We start from the raw sequence: 24,591 nt of genomic DNA, 5'->3' as shown, positions 1-24,591 counted from the left end.
TTTGTCTACGTACTAAGACGTACCTGTAGTAAGCTACGATGCATCGCTGAAGAAATTCACTAGCTAGTAATGACTGTTTATGAGTCCGTTTGAATTAATGTTACATGTTTTGACGGACATGGCATCTGGGGAAAATTTAATTTTTCTCGGTTATTTTACTTTATTTCCAGATTAAAGCATTGGCTCGTTCTTACTAGCACGTATACGCACATACACTTCAAAAACGGTGCTTTAAATCTCTTGACAAAGACGTAAATTACATTTGTGTATTCGAAGTGATATATAGATTGTAGTGAAAGTCAGCATGCTTCTGACCACAGCTCGAGAGCTGTCCTTCCAACCACATAAGTTTGCGATGCTGTTTGCGAATGTTTATTAAAAATGTTTATTACAAATGGTTTGATCTGTTCGATCGCGCCCGCGCCTCTCTCTCTCTCTCTCTCTCTCTCTCTCTCTCTCTCTCTCAATTCAATTCAATTCAATTCAAAATTGCTTTATTGGCATGACTGTAAATAAAACAATATTGCCAAAGCATACATAAAACAATAATAAAAACATCTGTATAATAGAAGAAAATAATATCAAATATTATAATGCTATCAAATATTACAACATAACTTAAACTTAAATTAACAGTGTAACACAATAGAACATATCTGAACATTTGGTACCACAGTGGTTAAACAAATATATACACACACGTACTGAGGGTCACTGTGGTGGACGGTAGGGAAACACACTGAGGTCAGAACACACACATTACACACACATTCACCTGCTGTCTCTCAGGCTGTGGCACATCCACACGTATCTCGCAGCCAGTGCTGCTGTCGGTCCCTCTCCTAATATTAACTTTATTTGCTCTACTTCACTCATGGCTGTAAAGTTTTTTATTAAGTTGCTGAATTTGGTGAAGTAGAGATCTCTAATAGAAGTGTATTTGTGACAGTGAAGGAGGAAGTGTGTCTCTGTCTCGATCTCTCCTGTCCTGCAGTGAACACACACCCTTTGCTCTCTGGGTAACCAGCTCTTTCTGTGTCTGCCGGTCTCGATGGCTAGCCTGTGCTCACTGAGCCTGTACTTGGTCAGGATCCGTCTCTGCTTTGTGTCTTTGACACTTTGGAGATATTTTTCTGATTCATAATTTGATTTTAGAGTTCGATAGAATTGTAATTTACTTTGTGTTTTAGTTTCCTCATCCCAATGTTCCAGATATGTATTTTTAGATTGTTTGAAAATTTGGTTTATTTTGATGTTTGGAGAAGCAGTGCTGGTCTGAGACTGGTTAGTGTTAGTAGAGTTAGTCAGGTTAGTAAGTCTCAGGACCAGCTGACTGAGGGGACTCTTTTTGGGGTTCATTTCTTGGGTTTGTAATGCTCTCTCTCTCTCTCTCTCTCTCACACACACACACACACACACACACACGCGCTGGTTTGTTGAATTCTGACTGCATGCAGATAGATGAGAGAAAGCGAGGACTGTGGTGCTTAAAACATTAGCATATACCTTTGAACGGACGACAGTTTTCTGCCCCACTTTTACAATCTCCAGGTCCTGGACCCATCCATCTGTAAAAAAGACCTGGGCCTGCTGCAGCGACTTGAAGTTAATGAAAACTTTGTGTGTGTATGCACTAACACTTAATATCATGATTCATGTAGTTGTATATATATGGGTGCTGGAAGTTGGGCAACAGTTTGACGTCCCTTGACCAGTCGCTCTGCTCGTAAGGATCCAGTCCTTTGATTCCCTTTATTTTCTCGTCATATCTCGTCTTTGCATTAGGATTTAGTTTTAGGCGGTATGGTCCGACAATGTTTTCTTTAGCCCGCTGCATTTTGTAGGATTATATTCTGTTTTTCACACTAATTTTTCATTATTTTCATGCCAGAACACTATCATTTTCTTATATAGAAAATCCATCTTGATTTAAGAATTTTTAGATATTTGTACTTGAAATAGGACAAAAAATACTCAATAAGAAAAGCAATTTTGCAGCGTGAAAGAATGAATGAACTACTTAAACATCAATTGCACTTTAAAAAGGGGGAGGAGATTGTAAGAAACTCTGGGTTTACCGAAGAAAACCTGCTCCTGACCAGGTTAAGTTCACAGAGTAACTGACTCCGAGTATAAGTTACCTCTCTTTCAGGGCTTGACTTAACCTGCTTTCTCGGGTTTGACATACCTCCCATTTTGAAACGGAAAACCCAGATTTTCCCTCATTTCAGGGTTAACATACTCAGAGTTCACACTTAACCTCCTTTCTGAAATGGGCCCCTGCTGTATCAGAGGCAAAAATAAATACATAAAACAAATTATTAAGGAGTTAATTAAACTGCAACCATGTCAATGTTTACAGAGTTGGATAGATTTAAAAAAATATTTAAGCTTCAATTTAAAAAGACCTATAGATGTACATCCTTTTAGGGTATTTCAAAAGTAGTAGCTTTCACTGAGAAAGACGATAGTCCAAAAGCAGAATGATGAAAAGAAACGGCACAATCACTTATGAATGATAATCTGGTAGATCTCAGTTTTTAGAACAATAATTTTAAAAAAAGTACAGAAGGAGCCAAAATCAACATGTTCTCCAACCAATATGACCATATAGGTCATTTGTCACTTCCATGAAATACAACCCATAGGAGCATTTACTAAAGTGGCGCCCCTATGGACAACAGGACACTTTCATTTTAATGCATTGTTCCCTTTTATCTGCATCATATTTCGGGTTTCACATAGCTCAATTGGCAGATCATTTCAATAGCAATATGCAATCATGGGATCTTGCCATCATTAGTTCGATCCCAAGGAATGCATTTGCTCATAAAGTGTATATGCACTATAAATCACTAAGGGTAGGTTTAGGGGTGGTGTGATTGTAGTTGTTAATAAAAAAAAAAAAAAATAGTTTTGCTAAATGGAAAAAGGAGAAATGGTGTAAAAAGTCCACACATTGCATTTAAATGAACACACATTTTGATTGGTAACGACAGAGGACAGACATAACACAACACTGTCATTTATTTTTACGCCAGCTAGAGGGTGCATGACTTTAAAATGTAAATATAGGTCATAATAAGGTGCTTGAAAAACGACCTATAGGGTCGCTTTGTTTTGGAGGACAGTCTTGCCAAAATGGTCAAAACTCAAAAACGTATGTTTCTCTAAGATCCTACATAGATGATGGATTTGTTTTTTTGTTTTTTTATCTAAAAACATTTAAAGTATGTTTATATTGGGATTTAAAGGGTTAGTTCACCCAAAAATGAAAATTATGTCATTAATTACTCACCCTCAGGCACGCCGTTGGCACGGGGGACAGGGGGGTCAGGACCCCCGCAGTTTTGAAAAGACAGAATTCGACCCCCGCACTTTTGATAAGGGCTGCTTCAATCAGTCACAATATATCATCTTTTAGCTTAGAATATTTTCTTTCAAATGAGACCATTTTCACGTTTCTGTGAGCTTTCGTTTGTAAATAATCATCTGTTTTGTCGCGGATGAACAGGAAATGCGCTCTCGAACGGAGAAACGCGATCTCCAAACAATCGATCAAAGCGTGCTAACGTTTTAGGACAGGTTGATGGATATAAGTCATGCCTGAACGTTAGAGTTTGTCAATCAAGCCAAACCTTCCATTCAGAAACCAAGAAATTTGACACTTTAAGGTAAGGAGGCTGATCTCTCAGGTTGACGCGCGAGCTGGCTTGACTTAAGTTTTCGTGAAGATTTATAGTTTATGGACTGTTTTGATTTCAGTAATTACATCTAGAAAGTTAAAAGCATCGATGGCATCTATAATAGAGATATCCTGAAAGCGAAACGAAAGTTATTGCCTCGACCAGCGACGCAGTGGGGAGGACGCACGAGAGGAGACCTGTGCGTTTAATTGGTGTATACTGTAATATTGCATGTACAATGCTTATCAGTGGCGTGCACTTTGATCGCGAAAGTGAAAGTGCCCTTTGCGATCGCATCGCGGTTAGGGTTAGGGCCCCCGCGTTCCCATTTCAATTTCGGTTAAGGCCCGGGTATACTATAAAATTTGGTTACTTCCGTAAAAGAGTATATACGCCTACATTTTTCCAAATTATTGCCTTTTGCCTTGTTGATTAGGTAGTAACTGATTATAAGATAGTAACTGGAATTAGCTACTCTTAGCTCTCAAATAACTTTTTTCCAGAGTTAATGCTTAATTTCTATATTTCACCAGCTTCCATAAATTCTCATTGAACCACGGTGTTATTTTTATGCTTGATTTTTTTTCTCAACAGCAATTTTATCCCTTACATAATTAATCCTGGTAAAAAAAATATATTACAACCACAATCTATATCCGTATGACACGATCACCAGCTGGTGTGCCCGGGATAAACACCAGAGGGCACCAAAAAGTCCTCTTGGTTTCACTTCCCTATCCCATAGGACAGGAAATGGTTATTTTTAAAGAAAGAAAGAAAAAAAAATCTAAACTTGATGTTAATTTGCTGCAACTTGGCTTTAATAATGTATTAATTTTAAAATATTCACATTTTCCAGAAACTGCAAATGGAACAAGCAAATGGAACGTTGACGTGACGTGGCTCTGCAAGATCAATGGAGACGTGACTTGACTCAGGAAGATCAACTATGGCTTGACTAGGTTCAGGAATGGCAGCCATCTTAGCTGAGAGCTCAGGGGTGGCAATTACAGGGTCAAACACCAGCAAACAGAAACATAAGGGCAAGGCAGAAGAGTAATCCAAGTCACAGGCAATGATCAAGACAGGCAGCAAACGATCAAACAAGGGAGAAACAGTCCAGGGTCAAAAATAAAGCAAGGCTAGGAACTAGGAACAAGGATTAACACGGAGGCAAGGTTGGATAAAGGCTAAACAATACTCAGCCAGTGATGGCCGATTTCGAAACACTGTTTCATGAAGCTCCGAAGCTTCATGAATCTTTTGTTTTGAATCAGTGATTCGGAGCGTGTATCAAACTGCCAAAGTCACCTGATTTTAGTAAACGAGGCTTCATTACATCATCACTGTTTCGAAACAGTTCGAAATTTCAATGGTTCACCGGTAGAGGGCGATGATAAAGTGAACCCATGAATCATGTAGATTCACTGAGAACTATTGAACAAGTGTCTATAGGGCTTTACCTGATCTCTGATCAGTTTTATACATTTGTAGATGTTTTAATTAGACATTAGAATAATTAAAATGAATAATGGTAGTTATTAAGAGCTCTTATTGGCCTGTTTAGCTTGAGCCATGGAACAGAGAAACAAGCCTTTAAAATTGATAAAAGAACACATATTATACAGACACCCTATATTTAATCTTATTAGATGATTAGTTAATTGCATTTGATTGATTTTACTTTCAATAAACTTTTGCAATACATTTGTTAAAGGGTGTTTTTAATGCACGTTTGGCCTGAGTTTTGTTGCATTTACACTGTTCTGACCACTAGGGGTCACAGTGGAGACGGATGTCAGATTGTTTCGAAGCCACGACACATCACGACACATCACGACACATCACGACACATCACGACACATCACGACACATCACGACACATCACGACACATCACGACACATCACGACACATCACGACACATCACGACACATCACGACACATCACGACACATCACGACACATCACGACACATCACGACACATCACGACACATCACGACACATCAGCTTCAACTGCTTCAGTGTTTCACGAAGCCTCGGTCTGCCCATCACTATACTCAGCCCTGTGTGTGTGTCTGGGTGCAGCTTATAAAGGGTCCACTGATGGGAAACAGGTGCGAGTGTGTGATTGGTTCCTAGATGGGGAATTATGGGAAATGTAGTCCAGAGTGATGTTTGACTGTGTGTGCAATGAAATGGTGAACCGGCGGGAACCAGTAGGCGCCGGATACATAACAGAAACAGGTGTTGAGGGATGTGTTGTTGTTGATTTTTGTTCAGTGTTTTTTTTTTGTTTTTTTTTGTTTTGTTTTTTAGGGGGGAAAAAAACCTTTAATCCCCCTCTGTCCAGAAATGTTATCCAGTTGGCCCAGAAACCCCAGCAGCAGCCCTGTCTATGTGTCCATGTTAGTTGGTCTGTATTTCAGAGAACAATTTTTTTTAAACTGTTGTTACAGTTTACCAGAATAACAGTAGAGAATAAGGGGTGTGTGTGTCAGTGCAAATGTGAATGTGGTGTGGATGTGTGATGTGAAATGTGTGTCATGAGTGTCTGTGGTTGTTTGGGTGTCACTGAAGAAAAACTAACATGATGCTTCTTTTCTCTTCTGCGTTTGCTAAATATTGTAAATGTGAACAATTTATGGTCATATTGTTACAATGAAGCATATATATTTGTACATTTAATGCTGAATTTGTAGCTCTTCATATATTTGTGGATCAATTTGTGTGAGGATGTAGACAACATTGACTTGTGTTCTTCTGAAATGAAAATGTTGGTTTTGTTTTTTTCTTCTTTTAGTCCAATATACTGTAACTTTATGTTCCATTTCCATCTGCTGTTTACACAGTTTCTGGGTTAAAGACACATGGAACAACATTTACCATACAACAATCAAGCAAAAATACAGTTCTGTTTTTGCATATTTTTATATGAATTTATTAAAACCAATTTGCAAAGTCTCATCAAGTTTAGATTTTTTTTTTTTACATTGTCTCAAAAATAAATACAATAACACATAAGGAGACTTTTTTTGCATCTTTCATTTATTTAATCTTTGACACTTTACAATAAGGTTCCATTTGTACACATTTGTGAACTACGTTAGTTAACATGAACTTACAATGAAAAATACTTCTAAAGCATTTATTCTGAGTCTACATTACAGTTTTTCTTGATTGTTAACACACTATAGCTTAACTGGTTCAGTTGGCCCAATTTTCCAAATCATTCATTAAATTCTAGAAACAAAAACACTTTTCTCAAAACATTTCACCTGTTTTCACACATGCTCCAATTTTCTCAATGTTTTCTGTAAAACTTGTGTGTCATGTCTTAGGGCAGATTTTGGTTTTTCTGCAAGATTGAATGGTTTTGAGTGAAGACCTTCATTTTGACCTGAAAATAGGACGTATGGGGAATTGGGTAAGAAGTTGTGGATTTGTGTTTAGAGTTTTAGAGGCACACATTTAAAAAATGTGTTTGTCTGTTGATATTATTTAATGGACCTGATTTACAATGAACAGTTGTATTTTTATTAGTATTAACAAATAAAAATACAAAAAAGTGTATAACTATGTTAACAAAGACTAATATATAATGTAACAAATTTAGATTTTTGCTTTGATATTTTTTATTTTTTATTAATATCAATATATAATATTGGATCATTACTCATCAGATCCTCAGTACTGTTATGATGATCTCAGGCACAAAGTTGCAACTTTAATTTTACTGAGCTAAAAACCAGCTTACTCAGATCATTATTTCGTCATTTTGATTCGATTGGGCTCAAGGAGACATTAGAGTTGATGTTGTTCTCTGAGACAGTGTCTAAACAATGTTTGTCACAACTCACAAGCATGTGTGATTTCTCTGGACACATATTTATGTCATGTCAAGTCATGTTTGGTCTGTATGTGTGACAGAGGTGTCTGTGGTTGTGTGAGTGTCACTGCAGAAAATAAATATGTTAATCTTGCAAGTCTCTCTGGACAAATGTCTTTTTAAACGCTTAATGTTTTCTACCCAACATGTATAAAGAGAAATAAATAAAGAATATTTTACTCAAAATGCTCCAGAATCCATCACACATCAGACAAGCAGCTTGGAAAATGCATGGATATTATAATAAAATATATTTAAGTAAAAATGCTCAAAGAACTAGTCTTGACCTGGTTTCTCAAAAGATTTACATACTCACAAATGAACAAGTAATAACTAAATCCATGTGTAAATTGAAGTATGATTTTCTTTCTTCTGCAGAACACAAGAATATATTTTAAAGAATGTTTGGGTCCAAACAACATTGAACCCCACTATTTTATGGAGACACACACGAGCATACACACATTTTTCAAAAAATCTACTTTTGTGTTCCACAAAATAAAGTAATAAAATGTGTTTCCAGTTTATGAACGATATCTTTTCTTATTTCTTATAGAATATTTATCCGACTCAAACGAGCGCATGAGTTTTTTATGTGCATTTTTAGAATTTATGCGCATCTTGGCATTTGCATCAAGCAGTTTTTAAAACAATATCCCAAAACGCACATAAAAATAGGTGGATGGAAATATAGCTATACAGATATTGAATGATATGAGGGTGAGTAAATGAAGACACACTGTTTTCAGCTGGTTAAACTTAGAAATGAAATTTCATCTGCTGTCTAACTCAACTTGAAGATAACCTTTGTTTCAACTCAAAAATAGTCGAGATACTGCATTACTTTAAGTTAAAATTATGTATGTAAGATGCAGTTTCGGGTTCATTTCCTTTTTTCTTTTTTTTTTCCTCATGAAGATCCTCCTCTTGTGCTAAGCTATAAATTGATGCTGAAACAAGCACATTATTACATTCTCCTCCTGATCAAAGATGGATCTGCAAATCTCAGTTTTTCTTCTCTTCATTCTTTTCACTGCAGGTACAAAGACAAATAATGTTTGTGATGTTTTTAAATGCAAATACAGGTAACACTTTACAATAAGTTTTATTAGTTAAACATTAGTATATAACATGAGCAATACATTTGTTACTGTATTTACTAATCTTTGTTAACGTTAAAGAAAATACAGTTCTTTGTTTGTTCATGTTAGTTCACAGTGCATTAACTAATGTTAACAAGATTTTAATAATGTATTAGTAAATGTTGGCATTAACATTAACAAAGATTAATAAATGCTCTGTAAGTGCAGTTCATTATTAGTTCATGTTAACTAATGTAGTTAACTAATGAACCTTATTGTAAAGTGTTAAATACACATCATTCGATGTTCGCTCTAACTGTCTCTGTTTTATTACTACAGGACACTCTCTCAGCTGTTATGAGTGCAAGAGTCAGACAGGTTCTTGTGCAGGTCAAACGGTAAAAACATGTCCTGGTGGATCTTCTCAGTGCTTGAGTTCAACAGCTGTGCCACAAAACGGTAAGTCCAATATGATTGAAATTGACTGTTACATTTGACTGATGGAGATGCAGCTATTATTTAGTTGTTTTTCTGGCAAAATGTAAAATTTCAATTACAAAATATTCTACATTTGTGATCATTTGTTTTCTCAGGTTTTGATATTTTAAATATCTTTAAATATTTTTATAGCTCATTTGGACATATTTATAAATCAGTTTTCCAGTTGAATTGGTCTTTCCTGTATCATTCATGTTTTTTAGGTACTAAAGAGAAGATTAAACATTGTGCTCCTGTCTGTCAAAATGGGTCCCTGAATACCGGCAGTTCAAAGTTGACTATTTCCTGCTGTAATACAGACCAGTGTAACACCAATGATGCTCCAGGTATTGTACTTCAATATTCAAATAACTATCTTCTTTAAAGTCAACACTCATTTTACTTACAAATGACATTCAATCAGAAAATAAAACGAAGGTGCGTCCTGTCTGTCATGAATGGATGAGCAGCTAAAGGAGTGTTTTATTAGATGTTTTGTACAGAAATTAAAATAAAACAATACTTGTTTTCCTCCTGTAGATTACGCTAATGTCCCCAATGGAAAGACATGTTACTCCTGTGATGGACAGAGCTGCTCAAACATATTGAACTGTTCAGGGACTGAAGACCGCTGCATTACAGCAACAGGTGAGAATCTGGAAAAGGAAGAAGATTAAAGTAATTATCTTTTAAACTCTCTTAGGTTTAAACATTTGACACAGATCACATATACCAATGTCCAGCTTAGACTGAAACAACCTTTCATTTCTTTTCATCAGCAACTGTGGGAGGACAGTCAGCTGTTTTAAAAGGCTGTGCGTCTAAATCCATGTGCGATGCCGCATCATCGGTTCCTAATTTTGCGAGCATCTCATGTTGTGAGGGGAACCTGTGTAACGGTGCTCAGAGTGTCTCCCAGAGCTTCCTGTTCCTCTGCTGTTCTCTGCTCTCCTACTTCCTGCTGCACTGAATCCAGCAGCTCTTCATCCTACAATCAGATACACTGTACTGAATATAGAGCTTTTATTTTCACTGTACTATCTTTGGTGTTCTGATGTGATTTTTTGCAGCAAAAGTAACATTTTATGAAATAAAATACATCACCTTGTTCCTGGGGTCATATTTAGTAAAGCTTTTCATGCAGTAAAGAAGTTCAAATGTTCAAATGATATCTTATTTCTTCAAAAAAATGAATAAATAAAATTTGTTAAGAAGATTTATGTAAGAATTACGTAAAGAAGGAGAAATCTGGTTTCCTCCCATAGTTTCTCTTTTTGTTCCCTTACTTATTTTGCACTGTTCTTTCCTTTTATCATTATCATTATGCATATGACAGTACAAAATAACCCCCCAAAAAACAGACTTATTGCACACATCTTATTGCAGGTGTATTGGCTCCTGTGCAGAGAGAAACTGAATGACTCAAAAGGACAAATAAAAGTTCTACTTCTGATTAAGATCAAGCAACTAAAATATTTTTTACTTATAAATAGTATGGAAAGTAGTCAAAACTGGTCATCACCACCATATCATGTACCATATCATCACCATATCAAATATGTACAAAAAAAGTGCATGAGTCTGATGGATTTTTGTGTAGAAGAACAGGTTCTGTGTCTCATTAGAGAAGTCAACTGACAGTATGATGAATTCAAATTTAGCATTTTAATTTAAATGGTGATGCGGCAACAGTGGAAATGTAACTTGCTGCATAATTGCTGCTTGTGTTCTGCTCAAAATTTACAAGTGCAATAACACAATTTGTTATTTATCTGATTGTAATGGGCAACGCTTTACAATAAAGGTGAATAATCATGTAATAATACCTGAATTAATAGTCTACTTCAACATGAACTCATGATTAGTGAAGATATGAAGACCAGTTAAACGTAAGTTCAAAACAATAACATAATTTAAAAAACTGAAGACAACAATTTGCTACATTTCTACAGTAATACCATATTGAAATACACAATCTTTGTGTTATGTAAGAATGCCTTGGTTTGAGACATGTTTTTGTGTTTTTGTTAGTTTATTTTGAATGTGAAATTTGCTGCTGTTCTAAGCTGAATGTTGTTTAGGAGAACTGTGTGATGAGTTTTGAAAAAGTGACCTATAAGAAATGTGCCCTATATTGATCAAAATAGACAATGTATTAATACTCTAATGACTGCTAAAATTTGAGTTGAACTAACTTTTTCTTTTTTACAGTGTGCCTGCAAAGTCATTACCTGATAAGGCGGCGAGGAAAGAAGGCTGCATCCAAAACCTAGGCAGCTGACTTGTTGCCTCGCTGCCCTATCAGGCAATGACTTGTAAGGCAGCATTTGTGCATGAAGGCACCTCACGAAACTGACTTCGGACAGACTTTTGAGCCAGCATAACAGTTTAATGATCTACCACAATATAGTGCAAGCTATGGTGAGAACCAAACAAATATTTAAATAGATACAGTAGTAATTTTGCACTAGAAAATTAAAATGTTGCTTAAACATGCACATTTACATATAAGCGCAACTTTCAGGCGCCATCTTTATTTTTCTAGCTCAACTGTCACAGAAGGGAAAGCACAGGATTGTGGGATATCAAAGGCAGTGAAGGATGCATCTATGCTGCCTTCAAAAATCGATCAGAGGAAGGTATCTCAGGAAACAGGAAGTGAAGCTAACATTGGATTTGGATGTGCCTTGATGCCTTCCTACCTTGAAATGTGTCCTCTGAAGGCAGCATTTTCCTGTTTTCGGATGCAGCCCAAGTCAGCAGACTACGTTTTTGGATGTAGCCATAGTCATTAATTAGCATCACACCTGTTTCCTTTTCAGTTGATTACCTGCTTCTGTGTATATAAGCCTTCAGCTCCATTCTGTTCATTGTCTCATGTTAAAGTCCCCCATTTCATCCCTTAAAAATCATCTTTGATCACCAAAATTACAAAAAAAAAAAATCCTATTAAAATAATTTCTAAAATATCTTGAATGTAACTAATCAGCCATATATGTTTGTACCAGAAACTGATTCAGAAGAAGATGAGGAAGAGTGAATTATACAGGCTCATCTATAAGTCAATGTATCAGAATGGTAATGCATTTTACATATCGCTCTCTACAATGTCGGACACATAACAGTAATTAATATGATTAGCCTTTTGCTCGACTATGTTATTAAACAGCTAATAATGTGTTGCTATAATGTTACACAAACCATGTTCACATTCGCCATTTCACAGTCAGACAGCTGCCTTCTAATGACCAGCATCCTTAGAAATGCTTTGAACAACTTAAAACGTCAGTGGAGAAAGGCATTATCATAACATCATAATATACATAATTCACCTTCTATATTGCTAAATGTACCTGATTTTTCAACAGAAAAATCCAATCCTGTTCATCATATAAAGTGACAGTGTGTCTTTGGACTAAAATGCTCAATTCATATGGATTCATTTTACAATCTCTTAATGAACTTTTTGAAGCGTCAAATTGGTAGTTGCATCATTGCCAATGGAGGGACAGAAGATGCTCAGATTTTATTTTTAAAAAAATTCTTTTGTGTTCCAAAGATGAACGAAATTAAGATTTGGAACGACAAAGGGTGAGAAGAGGTGAGTAAATGATGACAGAATTTAAATTTTTGGTTGAACTAACGCTTTAAGAGCTTATGATTAATTAAAGGGGTCATGAACTGTGTTGGTTTATTGTTTTATAATGTTTCCTGGGGTGCACTTATAATGTTAGTATGCTTTTTACATCCAAAATTGTCATAATTTATAAATAAAAGGCATTTTTCCTACCCTGATTTTAGCCCTCTGGTTTGAACGCTCTGTTTTAAGGGGCGTGTCTGCTGTGAGACTTCAGTGTAAACGCCCACTGCTGTGATTGGCTGACATCTTTGCATATGAAATGGTCAAGTATTACTCTCTCTTTTAGCGCGTTTTTACTATTACAGCTCTCAAGGTTAACTAATCGTGAAAAGTGTTGCATTACATTTAGATCTATGGCATTATATTTAGATTGTGGCATGAAAGGTTGTAGAGATGAACATTGTAGTCGATCACAGACATGTTGAGCGCATGAAAGCAGTGATCTCGTCATTACAACTCAATTACTGTACACTAACAAATGCTTTCATCTTCACTAACAGTGCAAACGCGATATAATTAAGAGATTTGTTGAATAAAACGTGAGTTTTGCGCATCACTGATAAACTCGCGCTGTTTGATTGACAGCTTCAGCGCGCGCTGCTCCAACGATTGCAAAGGGGCTTTCTTTGATCACTTTCTTTATATAATTTAATCACCGTTAAATAACAGATTAACTGTTACTCACATGTTGCGTTACTGTCGAGTCCAGGTCCTGCACAATATTTTGTAATCCTCAAGGCATGTTTATTGCTTGGTAGCTCGATCTGGTTTAGCACCACGTAGGTCTATGTTACTTAACGTTACACTAACAAGAAGTGACACTCAATAGAAAGTTCCACTGAAACACCTGCGCCCAGCAAAACCCCTTTATTTCCGCCATTTTGTGGTGAAAGCAAGTCCACTAGTTTCTGGTAATATCAGCTTCTTTTTTTGTTTTTAAACTGCTGAAATTCAACCTGAATGATGACAACACAGAATAAAATACTATCACTAGTGATCATCAAATCCTTTTTACAGTTTACTTTACACACTTTTAAATCTTCCACTTTTTTTCACAACCTTTGTAAAAACGTTATTATAAGATCATTATGTTTGTAGCGTGATCCATTAAAACGTACAATATATTACAATTCAGATCTAGTGGTCGGCAAATTTCTTGTATTTAACCAGAAAAAACACACATGAATGAATGACTGTAACTATATGTTTCTGCCTCTGAAATAAAGCAACATGCAGCATAACATTGATGTTTTCTGGCTCATCCTGGACTGAAGCACAGGCTCTACTCTCCAGCACAACAGTGACCCACAAAACACACGATAGAAACCCTCTAAATCCCAACAGAACATGAAACACTAACAGATCTCTCAAGATCTCAGCATCTTCACTTATTACAATCCAGACTTTATTTCATATTAAAGTTATTATTAAGAATTAACAGAGATTTAGATGTTGATGTTTTATTGAATAAAATAATCAAGTTTGAAGTCACCGTTCTGGTGGTCAGTACTTGCTTTAGTTGAGCTCTTGACCCTTGACACTTTAATATTAGTATTTCTCAGATTGCTTTAACTGTATGTTTGTTATAGCAAAAAAGAAAAAAAGTTCTCAGATCAGATGATGTTGGTTACTTTTTAAGTGATGATAATCATCATAAAGTGTTTTGAATCACTGATAGCAGAGTCTGGTCTGTAAATGAATTGTTTAATATATTATATAAACTTTTATTACAGGCTCTAGACCCAACAACAAGACCAACAATATAACAAAAGGAATAGATACATAAAAACATATTTTGATTCATGAGAGTCTTAACAGGCACCCATACCAATGTTTCCACAAATATGATTGATATCTAACCGAACTGCACCTAGGGCTTGTGAGCATCATTATAATACAATTTTGAGACTCATCAAGTCGGTAATATCAGTTGTAATTTATAATGCCAAAATTTTTGCAGTGCTGTAATACTATAAAAAAATGTATGCAGAAAATGTTCTGTTAAGGTCATGCAGACTCACACAGACATCAAGAATCAGTGTATGAATCTGAACAATATAGTGACAAAAAAATTCAGATCAACTCACGTCACAAAACAAGCTACTAAAGTCACAAAAAAGCATTTTTTTTACGCTTTTAAAGTGAAGGTATTTGATCGTAATAATTCAGGAAATACCTGTAAAAGTTTTTCGGTTTATTTAATTAGGATATTTTTCTTTAATTCTACGGGTTTTTTGGCTGCCATTCATTTGACCGTTTTACCATTTAACTGTTTTGTTACTGTTTATTTACTGATTATTTTTGTAATTTTACATACATTTGTTTGTAATTTAAGAAAACAGAAAAAAATACTGTATAAAAATACAGTAAAGTTTCAGTAAAAAAAATGTGAATTACTGTAATTTTTCATTAATGTCATAACACATAAAATAACAGTCGAGTTGTTAATTTACATACATTGTTTGTAATTTTGCAGAGTTTTAAGTATAATTTAAAATAAAAGAAAATGACTGTAAAAAAAAGAAATCACAGTTATTTTCCATAAAATTAGGATTTTTTACAGTGTAGGAGCCATACAATTTACTGATGACTTAATAAAAAAAAAAAAAAAAAAAAAAAAAAAAAAAACTGTTCTATTGCGCTTCTGATTTGGCAGTGAAATTGTGAAGATGTGAAGGATTCTATGGTCCAGTTAGTATTTTCACCCCATAATGGCGGCCGCACTGCCGGAGCGCCATCTAGTGGTTGTTACCCAAAAAGTATCAAAGTGTCGCCTCTTGGGTTCTCTGGTCTAGGCTACCTATTATATTGCATGTCATGCACGAATCGGTGGGCGGGGCTAAACAGGCAGGAATGAAGTAGGCGTTGAACTTCTTCTGCAGTGCTTGCTGCCCTTTGACGTCATAGATCCCCACTTTGTAAATCCTGTTGTTTTCTGGGTCTGGTGTCAATTAAAGCTTTTATTGGACTAACAAGGAAGTTTTCAGCTCTAAAACTTACAGGATATTCTTATAGTATGATGACCTCTTATATATCAAAAGCTCAAGAAAAATTTGATTTGTCATGTCATGACCCCTTTAATTCTGACACATTCACTGTGTTATGATTAACACAGTAAATGTGTCAGGAAGGTGATCTGATGTTAACAAGCAGAATCACCAACGAAAATCTTAAAATCACCATCACAGAGATCAGTGTTTGCTTTAGTTGAGTTTGCTTTTTAATATTAGATTTTGTTTGGGTTGTTGTAACTGAATTATAAGTTTTCACATGATCATTATTTGATCTGAATCACTGAACTCATTTAGAGCCCAATCTCTGATTTACATTATTGATTACAGCAGCACTGTGATTCTACTGCAGAAGATCAGCTTTATCAATACAATCCAAAGGATTTCTTACAAGTTGATTTTTAAGGAAGCACAGATGTATCCTTTGCTGCTTTTGACGTGACAGCTGAGCTTAAAATTATTTATTATTAAAATTAAAATGTAATTTTTTAACCAAAGTTTTCCTCTTTTTATGTAATTTCTAGTAAGATTTTACTATTGTAGTAATTACATTTGCTTAGTTTTCATCAAAGCTCTCTCTATTTTAGCATCTATTAGCATCACACCTTTTCTCTTTTCAGTTAATTTCCTGCCTCTGTGTATATAAGCCTTCAGTTCTCTTCTGTTCACCGTCTTGTGTTAAAGTTAAGTGGATTGTGTGGATCTGTATTTGTTGTTTTCGTTTATCGTCATTCTGCATCAAGCATCATCTTTTAGACTATCACGCTAACCATGCAGCCCGTGACACATACAGGCTATTTGTATCTGTAATTTATTGCACAAATAAATCTGTCTTTGTTAAAAAAAAATAAAAAAAAACATTCCATCTGACATTTACGCAACAAACTCATCCATTTTTCTCTTTTGCAGACTGGGAAGATAACCTAAATGCTAAAAAATATTTACATTTACAACATTTAACATACACTCTCTATAGAGACTTACAAGAAAGATCATGTTTGTTTTTCCACTCGTTGATTTCCAAAGAACTGTGAAGTGTTACACACGAACCCACATTGCACAGACTCACATGCGCCCACAAACATTTACAAGTTTGTAATTGTTTTAACAAAAGTTTCTAAAATAAATTCATAAAAGAGTTTAGATGATGTGTTTTTCATTTGGCTCTATTGTGTATGACTGATTAACATTCAGGGCACAGTATCGGGCTAAAGACATTCAGTGATCAGAGGGTTTTTTCTCTTGCAAAACAAGTAACCATAAAAGAAAAGGAACAACCACAACACTTCCCTTACATCTGTTTGTGGCCAAAAAATCACGTGCAATGACTAAAGGATCCTCGATGACATTTGATCTAACATGTAATACATTTTTTAAAATTTTGAATACAGATTTATGTTGTTGATTATCACATACAAAAAGCTAAATTTTATTAAAGAAAAACTAAAAGAAACATTTCCTGCTGAAAACACAGGATATTTTCACTGATATACATACAGGAGATGTTCTAAAATATTTATGAGCTTATAATTTAAAAAAAAATCACTGCTTGCAGGTGGTTATTTTCAATAGGTCTGTACTGAAATATTGTTTAGAATATCTTGATATATCAAAAGATTAGGAGTGCTCTCCAGACCCATATTTTATTTTTATTTTTTTTGTCCCACTCCCACACTGTGTAGGTGTAACACAATAACTTTTTTTTAAACACACTTGGCTCTCAGAAATATAGCCAAGCCTGTACACAAAAACACACTCACTTTTCAGAAAATCTACTTTTGTGTTCCACAGAAGAAAGAAATTCATACAGGTTTTGAATGACATGATTAAATAAATAAATGATTTTTTTGGGTCAACTATCCCTTTTAGAAGGTTGGTTTAAGATGACGTACAGTATTCATTCTTTATAGTCATCATTTATCATTAGCAAGTAAATTATGAAAGCTGAAGTTTCTGTTTCAAGAAATGTCTACTGTTAAACTTTCTCATGAAGATCCTCCCCTTTTGAGAATCTATAAAATGAGCTCTGAAACAGATGTTATTTCATTCTCCTCCTGATCAAAGATGGATCTGCAAATCTCTGTTTTTCTTCTCTTCATTCTTTTTACTGCAGGTACAAAGACAAATAATGTTTGTGATGTTACTGAGAATAATAACAGATCACTGATGCATCTCTCTCTGTTTTATTAAAGGACACTCTCTCAGCTGTTATGAGTGCTTGAGTCTGACGGGTTCTTGTGCAGATCAGAAGTTAAAAACATGTCCCATTGGATCTTCTCATTGTGTGACTTCAACAGCAGTGGTAAAAGTTGGTAAGTCCAATATGATTGAAATTTACTGTTTTGACTTAATTTACAATTTCAGTCACAGAACATTCTACATATATTTCTGGGGCCGTATTCACAAAACATTTTATCTTACTACTAAGAGTTCTCCTAAATAGCAGTAAAAGTTCTTAGCTAAGAGTTTTCTCTTAAAACCTATTCACAAACCTGCTGAGACCAACTTGAAGTCTTAAGCTAAGAGTAAGGGCGGGGTTGACCTCGTTGCTATGGAGTAAACACACACTGATTGGCTGATGAGGGAGGAGTCAGTGATTTAATCACAGAAATATTGTAGAATGAGGTGTCATGTTTCCATATTAAAATAAAGGTTTAAAAATACAAATGTTGCCCTATTCAAAATAAAATGTTGCCATATTGTTGCCATAAAGGTTTTAAAATATAGGCTAAGTGTCACTAATTAAACTAGTATATACAGTTAATATATATATATATATATATGTATGTGTGTGTGTTTTTTTTTTTTTACTCTATTCGATCATTTGTAAGTGTGAACTTATGAAAACCACTGGCACAGGTAATCAGACAATCTTTATTTATTTGTTAAAGATTTTTTTTGGCGTCTCATCGTAGATTCAAATCTATAAATCAAAATGTATTGCATTTGGGAAGAAAAGGTTCAGCACCTAAGGCTCTGTTGCTATTGCCTCAATGGTGTTCAGTGTCTTTGGGTGGATTAGGACTGTTTGTGATTTGGTCTTACCCACGTAGAAGGCAACGTTCTCAGGACCTTACGCAATGTTCCCTAAAAGTTCTCAAAAGGTGATGAAATTTCTGAACCTTTACAGAACATTCGGGACGTTCCTAAAACGTCCTCTTTTGGTAATGAAAGTGCTGCAGTTCAAGGTTCCTTATATGACTTTAGGGGGACGTTCCATTTTGGTTATTTTATGGTCAAAAAAAGAACGTTACAAAGAGGACATTTGGGACATTAACAGAACGTTCCCACACGGTCCTCTGTTGATGATTTAATAACGTTCCCGATATGAGTTTAGGGGAACTTTCCATTTTGGTTATTTTATGGTCATGCAAGAACATTACAAAGAGGACATTTGGGAAGTTATCAAAACCTATAGTAATAGTACCCTCAACATTCCCAGAATGTCCTGAATGTTCCCTGAAGGTCCACCAAATAACGTTCCCCAAACCTTAAAAGAACTCCACATCGTGACCGTCTCTGAACGTTCTGGGAACGTTACTAGGTGACAGGTTGTCCTGCTAAAAATTTTACGTTCCCAGAACATTCTCGTTATTCTCTAGTAACGTTCCCAGAATGTTTAGAGACGGTCACGATGTGGAGTTCTTTTAAGGTTTGGGGAACATTATTTGGTGGATCTTCAGGGAACATTCAGGACATTCTGGGAATGTTTAGGGGACTATCACTATAGGACGATCTGATAACTTCCCAAACGTCCTCTTTGTAACGTTCTTGCGCGACCATAAAATAACCAAAATAGAACGTTCCCCTAAACTCATATCGGGAACGTTATTAGATGACCAACAGAAGACCATGTAGCAACGTTCAGTTTAATGTCCTAAATATCCTCATTGTAACGTTCTTATGTGACCATAAAAATAAACCAAATTGGAACGTCCCCCTAAAGTCATATAAGGAACCTTGAACTGCACCACTTTCATTACCAAAAGAGGACGTTTTATGTCCCAAATGTTCTGTAAAATTTCATAATTTTCATCACTTTTAGACAAAGTTGCACAAGAACTTCGCCTTCTGTGTGTGTGTTTTATAGAAAATAATAAAGTTTGAAGTCACCGTTATAGAGGAGAGCGTTTGCTTTAGATGGGCTCTTGATTTTTGCTATTTAATTATTACATTTTCTTTGGCTGCTTTAACTTTTCAAAACATGTTTGTTATAGCAAAAGATGCAGGAGAAAGTCTGATCAGATGAATTTGGTTGTTTAGTGCTGATGATTCACTGGTCTTCTCCAGAGTCTAAACTATGAGTGTGTTAAATGTCAGTTTTGCATCAACTTTTTTTCCCTCCTTTTTTATTATTATTTTTTTTTATATTTTATACAGAGTTTTGAGCAGTGTCTTTCAGACTCACACAGACATCATGAATCAGCATATGATCCTCAACAATAGTGACACTAAAAAAATCTTTTTTTGTGACTTAAGTAGCTTGTTTTGTGATGTTCAGAGTTAATCTGTTTATCTGAAAATTTTGTCACCATTGTTGAGGATCATACGCAGAATCTTGATGTCTGTGTGAATCTACATGACGCTGTCTGAATAATTTCTGCATAAAGATAAAAACTTTCAAAAAAGGACAGGATCTTATGCATTATCATATGTCTATATAAAAGAAAACACAAAGATCAGTGAATAAGGTCACTGTATGATGATCAAATCAACAACAATGACTTAGCATCCAAACCCAATTAATCATATTTATTTTCTCACAATTGTTTATAGTAACAAATGCTTTAGAAAAACACAGTTACAACAAATGGAGAAAAAATAATGTCAAATTGTCAAGGGTCAGGAGCCCAACTAAAGCAAGCGCTTACCTCCGTAACGGTGATATCTATAAATTTTGATAAAACATCAACACCTCATTAAGAAGATTTGTATGAAAGAAACACAGTCAGAGTGGTTTGTAATAAGTGAAGATGCAGATATCTAGAGAGATCAGGGGCCATATTCACAAAACATCTTAAGGCTAAAAGTAGCTCCTAAATTGCTGATTTAGGAGAAACTCTTAAAAATAATGGGCGTGTCAGTCCTAATTTTAGGACTCCTAAATTTTTGCTCTAAGAGTATTTCACAAAGCATTTTAGCGCTAAAACTAGCTCCTAAACCTGTGAAACGTTAGAAGTAGACAAGAGGACTCCTAAGTCACTAAGACCAAATCACAAACAGTCCTAATCCACCCAAAGACACTGAACACCACTGAGACAATAGCGACAGAGCCTTAGGTGCTGAACCTTTTCTTCATAAATGCAATAAAATGCAATGCAATAAAAAAAAATTATTTATAGATTTGAATCTATGATGAGACGCCAAAAATTAATCTTTAACAAATAAATAAATATTGTCTGATTACCTGTGGCAGTGGTTTTCATGGGTTCACACTTACAAATAATTTAATAGAGTTAAAAAAAAAAAAATATATATATATATATATATATATATATATATATATATATATATATATATCTTCTCGTGCTGATTAGAAAGACCGTTTGAATGTGTTTCTCCCAAATTTGTCGGTTGAATTCTGCATTGTCTTGAGATGCAGACATCCAAGAGGTGGACAATTAACTGTATAGTTTAATTAGTGACACTTAGCCTACATTTTAAAACCTTTATGGCAACAATATGTCAACATTTTATTTTGACTGTGGGAACATTTTTATAAAAAAAAACATTTATTTGAATATGACAACATTTGTATTTTAAAACCTTTATTTTAATATGAAAACATGACACCTCATTCTACAATATTTCTGTGATTAAATCACTGACTCCTCCCCATCAGCCAATCACTGTGTGTTTACTCCATAGCAATGAGGTCAACCCCGCCCTTACTCTTAGCTTAAGACTTCAGTCTATTCCTTAGTAAAAGTTTGTCTCAGCAGCTTTGTGAATAGGTTTTAAGAGAAAACTCTTAGCTAAGAACTTTTTCTGCTATTTAGGAGAACTCTTAGTGGTAAGATAAAATGTTTTGTGAATACAACCCCTGTTATTGTTTAATGTTGTTTGTGTTATCTGAGTTTTATGTGTCACCATTGTGCTGAAGGGTAGCTCCTGTGCTTCAGTCAGTGATGATCCAGAAACACTGATGTTCTGCTGTATGTTGCTTTATTTAAAGACAGTAACTGTGTAGTTGTTGGTGCAGTGATACAGCAGTTACATTAGCTCATGTGTGTGTTTTTGTCATTTAATGACTTAATGCAAGAGATTTGCAATTTAAAGAAAAGGTTTCATAATATTAATCCAGGAAATACCTGTAAAGAGGTTTAAGTGAAAAGAGTTTTTGTTTGAACAGCCACTTTTATTAGTCAAGTTTTTGACAAGGGCAGCGGGGACGTTCTGAGAACATTTCCAAATAAAGTATGGTTCCCTAAATGTTCTGAGAATGTCTTGAATGTTCCCTGAAGGTCCACCAAATAACGTCCCCCAAACCTTAAAAGAACTCCACATCGTGACCATCTGTGAACATAATGGGAACGTTACTCAACACCAGTGGGGACGTTCTGAGAATGTTCTGGGAACGTAAAATTTCTAGCGGGGTAGCGACTTAGGAGTCCTCTTGACTACTCCTAATGTTTCACAGATTTAGGAGCTAGTTTTAACGCTAAAATGCTTTGTGAAATACTCTTAGAGCAAAAATTTAGGAGTCCTAAAATTAGGACTGACACACCCATTATTTTTAAGAGTTTCTCCTAAATCAGCAATTTAGGAGCTACTTTTAGCCTTAAGATGTTTTGTGAATACGGCCCCAGATATTTAATTTGTTTTCTCTCAGATTGTTATGATTTTGTATTTAAAAAATAGCTTGAAATTAAAAAAAATAATTTTTGCCTTATTTATAAATACATTTTCCATCAAAATAATGTGCAGTTTAATTGGTCTTTCCTGTATCATTCATGTTTTTAGGTGACATTCGATCAAAAGTGACAAATAAAGATTGTGCTCCTGCCTGTCAAAGTTTGTCCCTGAACTTCGGCATTGTAAAGACAACTGCTTCCTGCTGTAACACAGACCAGTGTAACCTCCAAGATGCAGGTATTGAATTGACCATGAGCAACTGATCTTCTTTAAAGTCATCACTCATTTTACTTCCAGAGGACATTCAATCAGGAAATAAAATGCAGGGTGTGGCTTTCTGTTGTGAACTGATTGGAGCAGCTAAAGGAGTGTTGTTTTGACAGAAAATAAAATAAAAATATATATATACTTGTTTTCCCTCTGTATAGATCCCAGCAGTAACGTCCCCAATGGAAACAAGTGTTTCTCCTGTGATGGACAGAGCTGCTCCAACATAGTGAGCTGTTCAGGGACTGAAGACCGCTGTGTTAAAGCAACAGGTGAGAATCTGGAAAAGGTAGAAGAAGATTAAAGTCATGATCTTTTAAACGACACAGATCACATATACCAATGTCCAGCTTCTGAATCAGCCTTTGTTTTCTTTCTTTTCATCAGAGACTTCTGGAGGCCGGTCAACTGTTGTAAAAGGCTGTGTGTCTAAATCACTTTGTAATGACACAACATCAGTTCATAATGTACCTAATGTTCAGGACATCTCATGTTGTGAGGGGAACCTGTGTAACGGTGCTCAGAGTGTCTCCCAGAGCTTCCTGTTCCTCTGCTGTTCTCTGCTCTCCTACTTCCTGCTGCACTGAATCCAGCAGCTCTTCATCCTACAATCAGACACACTGTACTGAATATAGAGCTTGTGTTTGTATTTTTGGTGATTTTTTTCCTGTAAAATTCTGATGTGACATTTTATGAAATAAAATACTACATCACCTTTTTCCTGGGGTCATATTTAATAAAGCTTGTCAATCTGTAAAAAAGTCTGAAAACCATACTGCAATAATAAAATTGACATATACTGTATATAAATATCAATAAATATATATATATATATATATATATATATATATATATATATATATATATATATATATATATATATATATATATATATATATATATATATATATATATATATATATATATATATATCACTCTTAATACAAAGGTGCTAGGGCAGGCATTCTTTTGCATCATTGATTAGTATTGTCTATAAAAGTCATTGGCTTATGTACCTGGGCAGGCGTCATTTCCCGGAAGTGGTTTGGCTTTTGTTGTCCTGCTGAACGTGACTGTGGGTCGGTAAAGGTGGGTTAATCCAGCTTTTGATGCATTGCATTTGCTTGTTTTTAATTTAGTATGTGTTAGTTTACTTGCGTTTGCATTTGGTCTGTGCATTGCTAGGAGAGCAGCTGTGCATACAGTCAATTCTATGTTTGGCGTTTTGCCGCGGCTGCCCTGTTCGGCTGATGAATGTGACTGCATCTGTCCTCCTCCAGGGGCCCGTTTCAAAAAGGAGGTTCAACCAACTCTGAGTTAAAAGTTGAACTCTGAGTTGATTTACCCTGAAATGGGAAACTCTGAGTTTTCTGTTTCAGAAGAGCTGAATTGTGTTAGTTCAATCAACTCTGAGTAGATTGATTCGGAGTTAAGCACGTGCACCACGACCATCATCAATGGAGCTCCGATATTACGATTCACCATGGCAACAGCACGTGACAAAAGGACATCCGGATACTTCTGAGTCAATGCAAGTTTAATTCTTATCACTGTTATAATATCAAAGATGAAAACTGGCAGAACGGTAAGTTATTGAACTAATATTCATTTTCACGGTATCCCACATGCAAAAAAAGAAGAAAAATAATTTAAGTGCATTTTTTATTTTGCAAATTATGTTCTATT

The 24,591-nt window shown here is 35.2% G+C and overlaps 2 protein-coding genes across 2 annotated transcripts; both read left to right on the top strand.

Annotated features, from left to right (window-relative positions):
- Nucleotides 1-8,549: 8,549 nt before the first annotated feature.
- On the top strand, nt 8,550-23,623 carry LOC125261151 (urokinase plasminogen activator surface receptor-like). Its single transcript, XM_048179754.1, has 5 exons — nt 8,550-8,612; nt 17,976-18,095; nt 22,747-22,875; nt 23,067-23,177; nt 23,293-23,623. The coding sequence occupies exons 1-5, from the start codon at nt 8,564-8,566 to the stop codon at nt 23,490-23,492; spliced, it is 609 nt and encodes a 202-aa protein (XP_048035711.1). The 5' UTR covers nt 8,550-8,563; the 3' UTR covers nt 23,493-23,623.
- LOC125261167 (urokinase plasminogen activator surface receptor-like) lies at nt 8,628-10,785 on the top strand. Its single transcript, XM_048179774.1, has 5 exons — nt 8,628-8,638; nt 8,939-9,114; nt 9,357-9,479; nt 9,673-9,780; nt 9,912-10,785. Exons 1-5 carry the CDS (start codon nt 8,628-8,630, stop codon nt 10,100-10,102), a joined length of 609 nt encoding a protein of 202 aa, XP_048035731.1. The 3' UTR covers nt 10,103-10,785.
- Nucleotides 23,624-24,591: the final 968 nt, after the last annotated feature.

The sequence above is a fragment of the Megalobrama amblycephala genome, unplaced genomic scaffold, assembly GCF_018812025.1.
Source record: "Megalobrama amblycephala isolate DHTTF-2021 unplaced genomic scaffold, ASM1881202v1 scaffold338, whole genome shotgun sequence".
In the NCBI taxonomy this organism is placed as follows: Eukaryota; Metazoa; Chordata; class Actinopteri; order Cypriniformes; family Xenocyprididae; genus Megalobrama; species Megalobrama amblycephala.
Note: the sequence above shows the minus strand (reverse complement) of the source record. Positions and strands in the feature narration are given on the sequence as shown.

Bases quoted from the DNA above. Each gene is read 5' to 3' on its own strand.
- LOC125261167 (XM_048179774.1), top strand. The intron at 9,115-9,356 runs GTAAGTCCAATA...CATGTTTTTTAG, and splicing joins AACAGCTGTGCCACAAAACG to GTACTAAAGAGAAGATTAAA. The intron at 9,480-9,672 runs GTATTGTACTTC...TTCCTCCTGTAG, and splicing joins TAACACCAATGATGCTCCAG to ATTACGCTAATGTCCCCAAT.
- LOC125261151 (XM_048179754.1), top strand. From the start codon at position 8,564: ATGGATCTGCAAATCTCAGTTTTTCTTCTCTTCATTCTTTTCACTGCA. The intron at 8,613-17,975 runs GTACAAAGACAA...GTTTTATTAAAG, and splicing joins CTTCATTCTTTTCACTGCAG to GACACTCTCTCAGCTGTTAT. The intron at 18,096-22,746 runs GTAAGTCCAATA...TCATGTTTTTAG, and splicing joins AACAGCAGTGGTAAAAGTTG to GTGACATTCGATCAAAAGTG.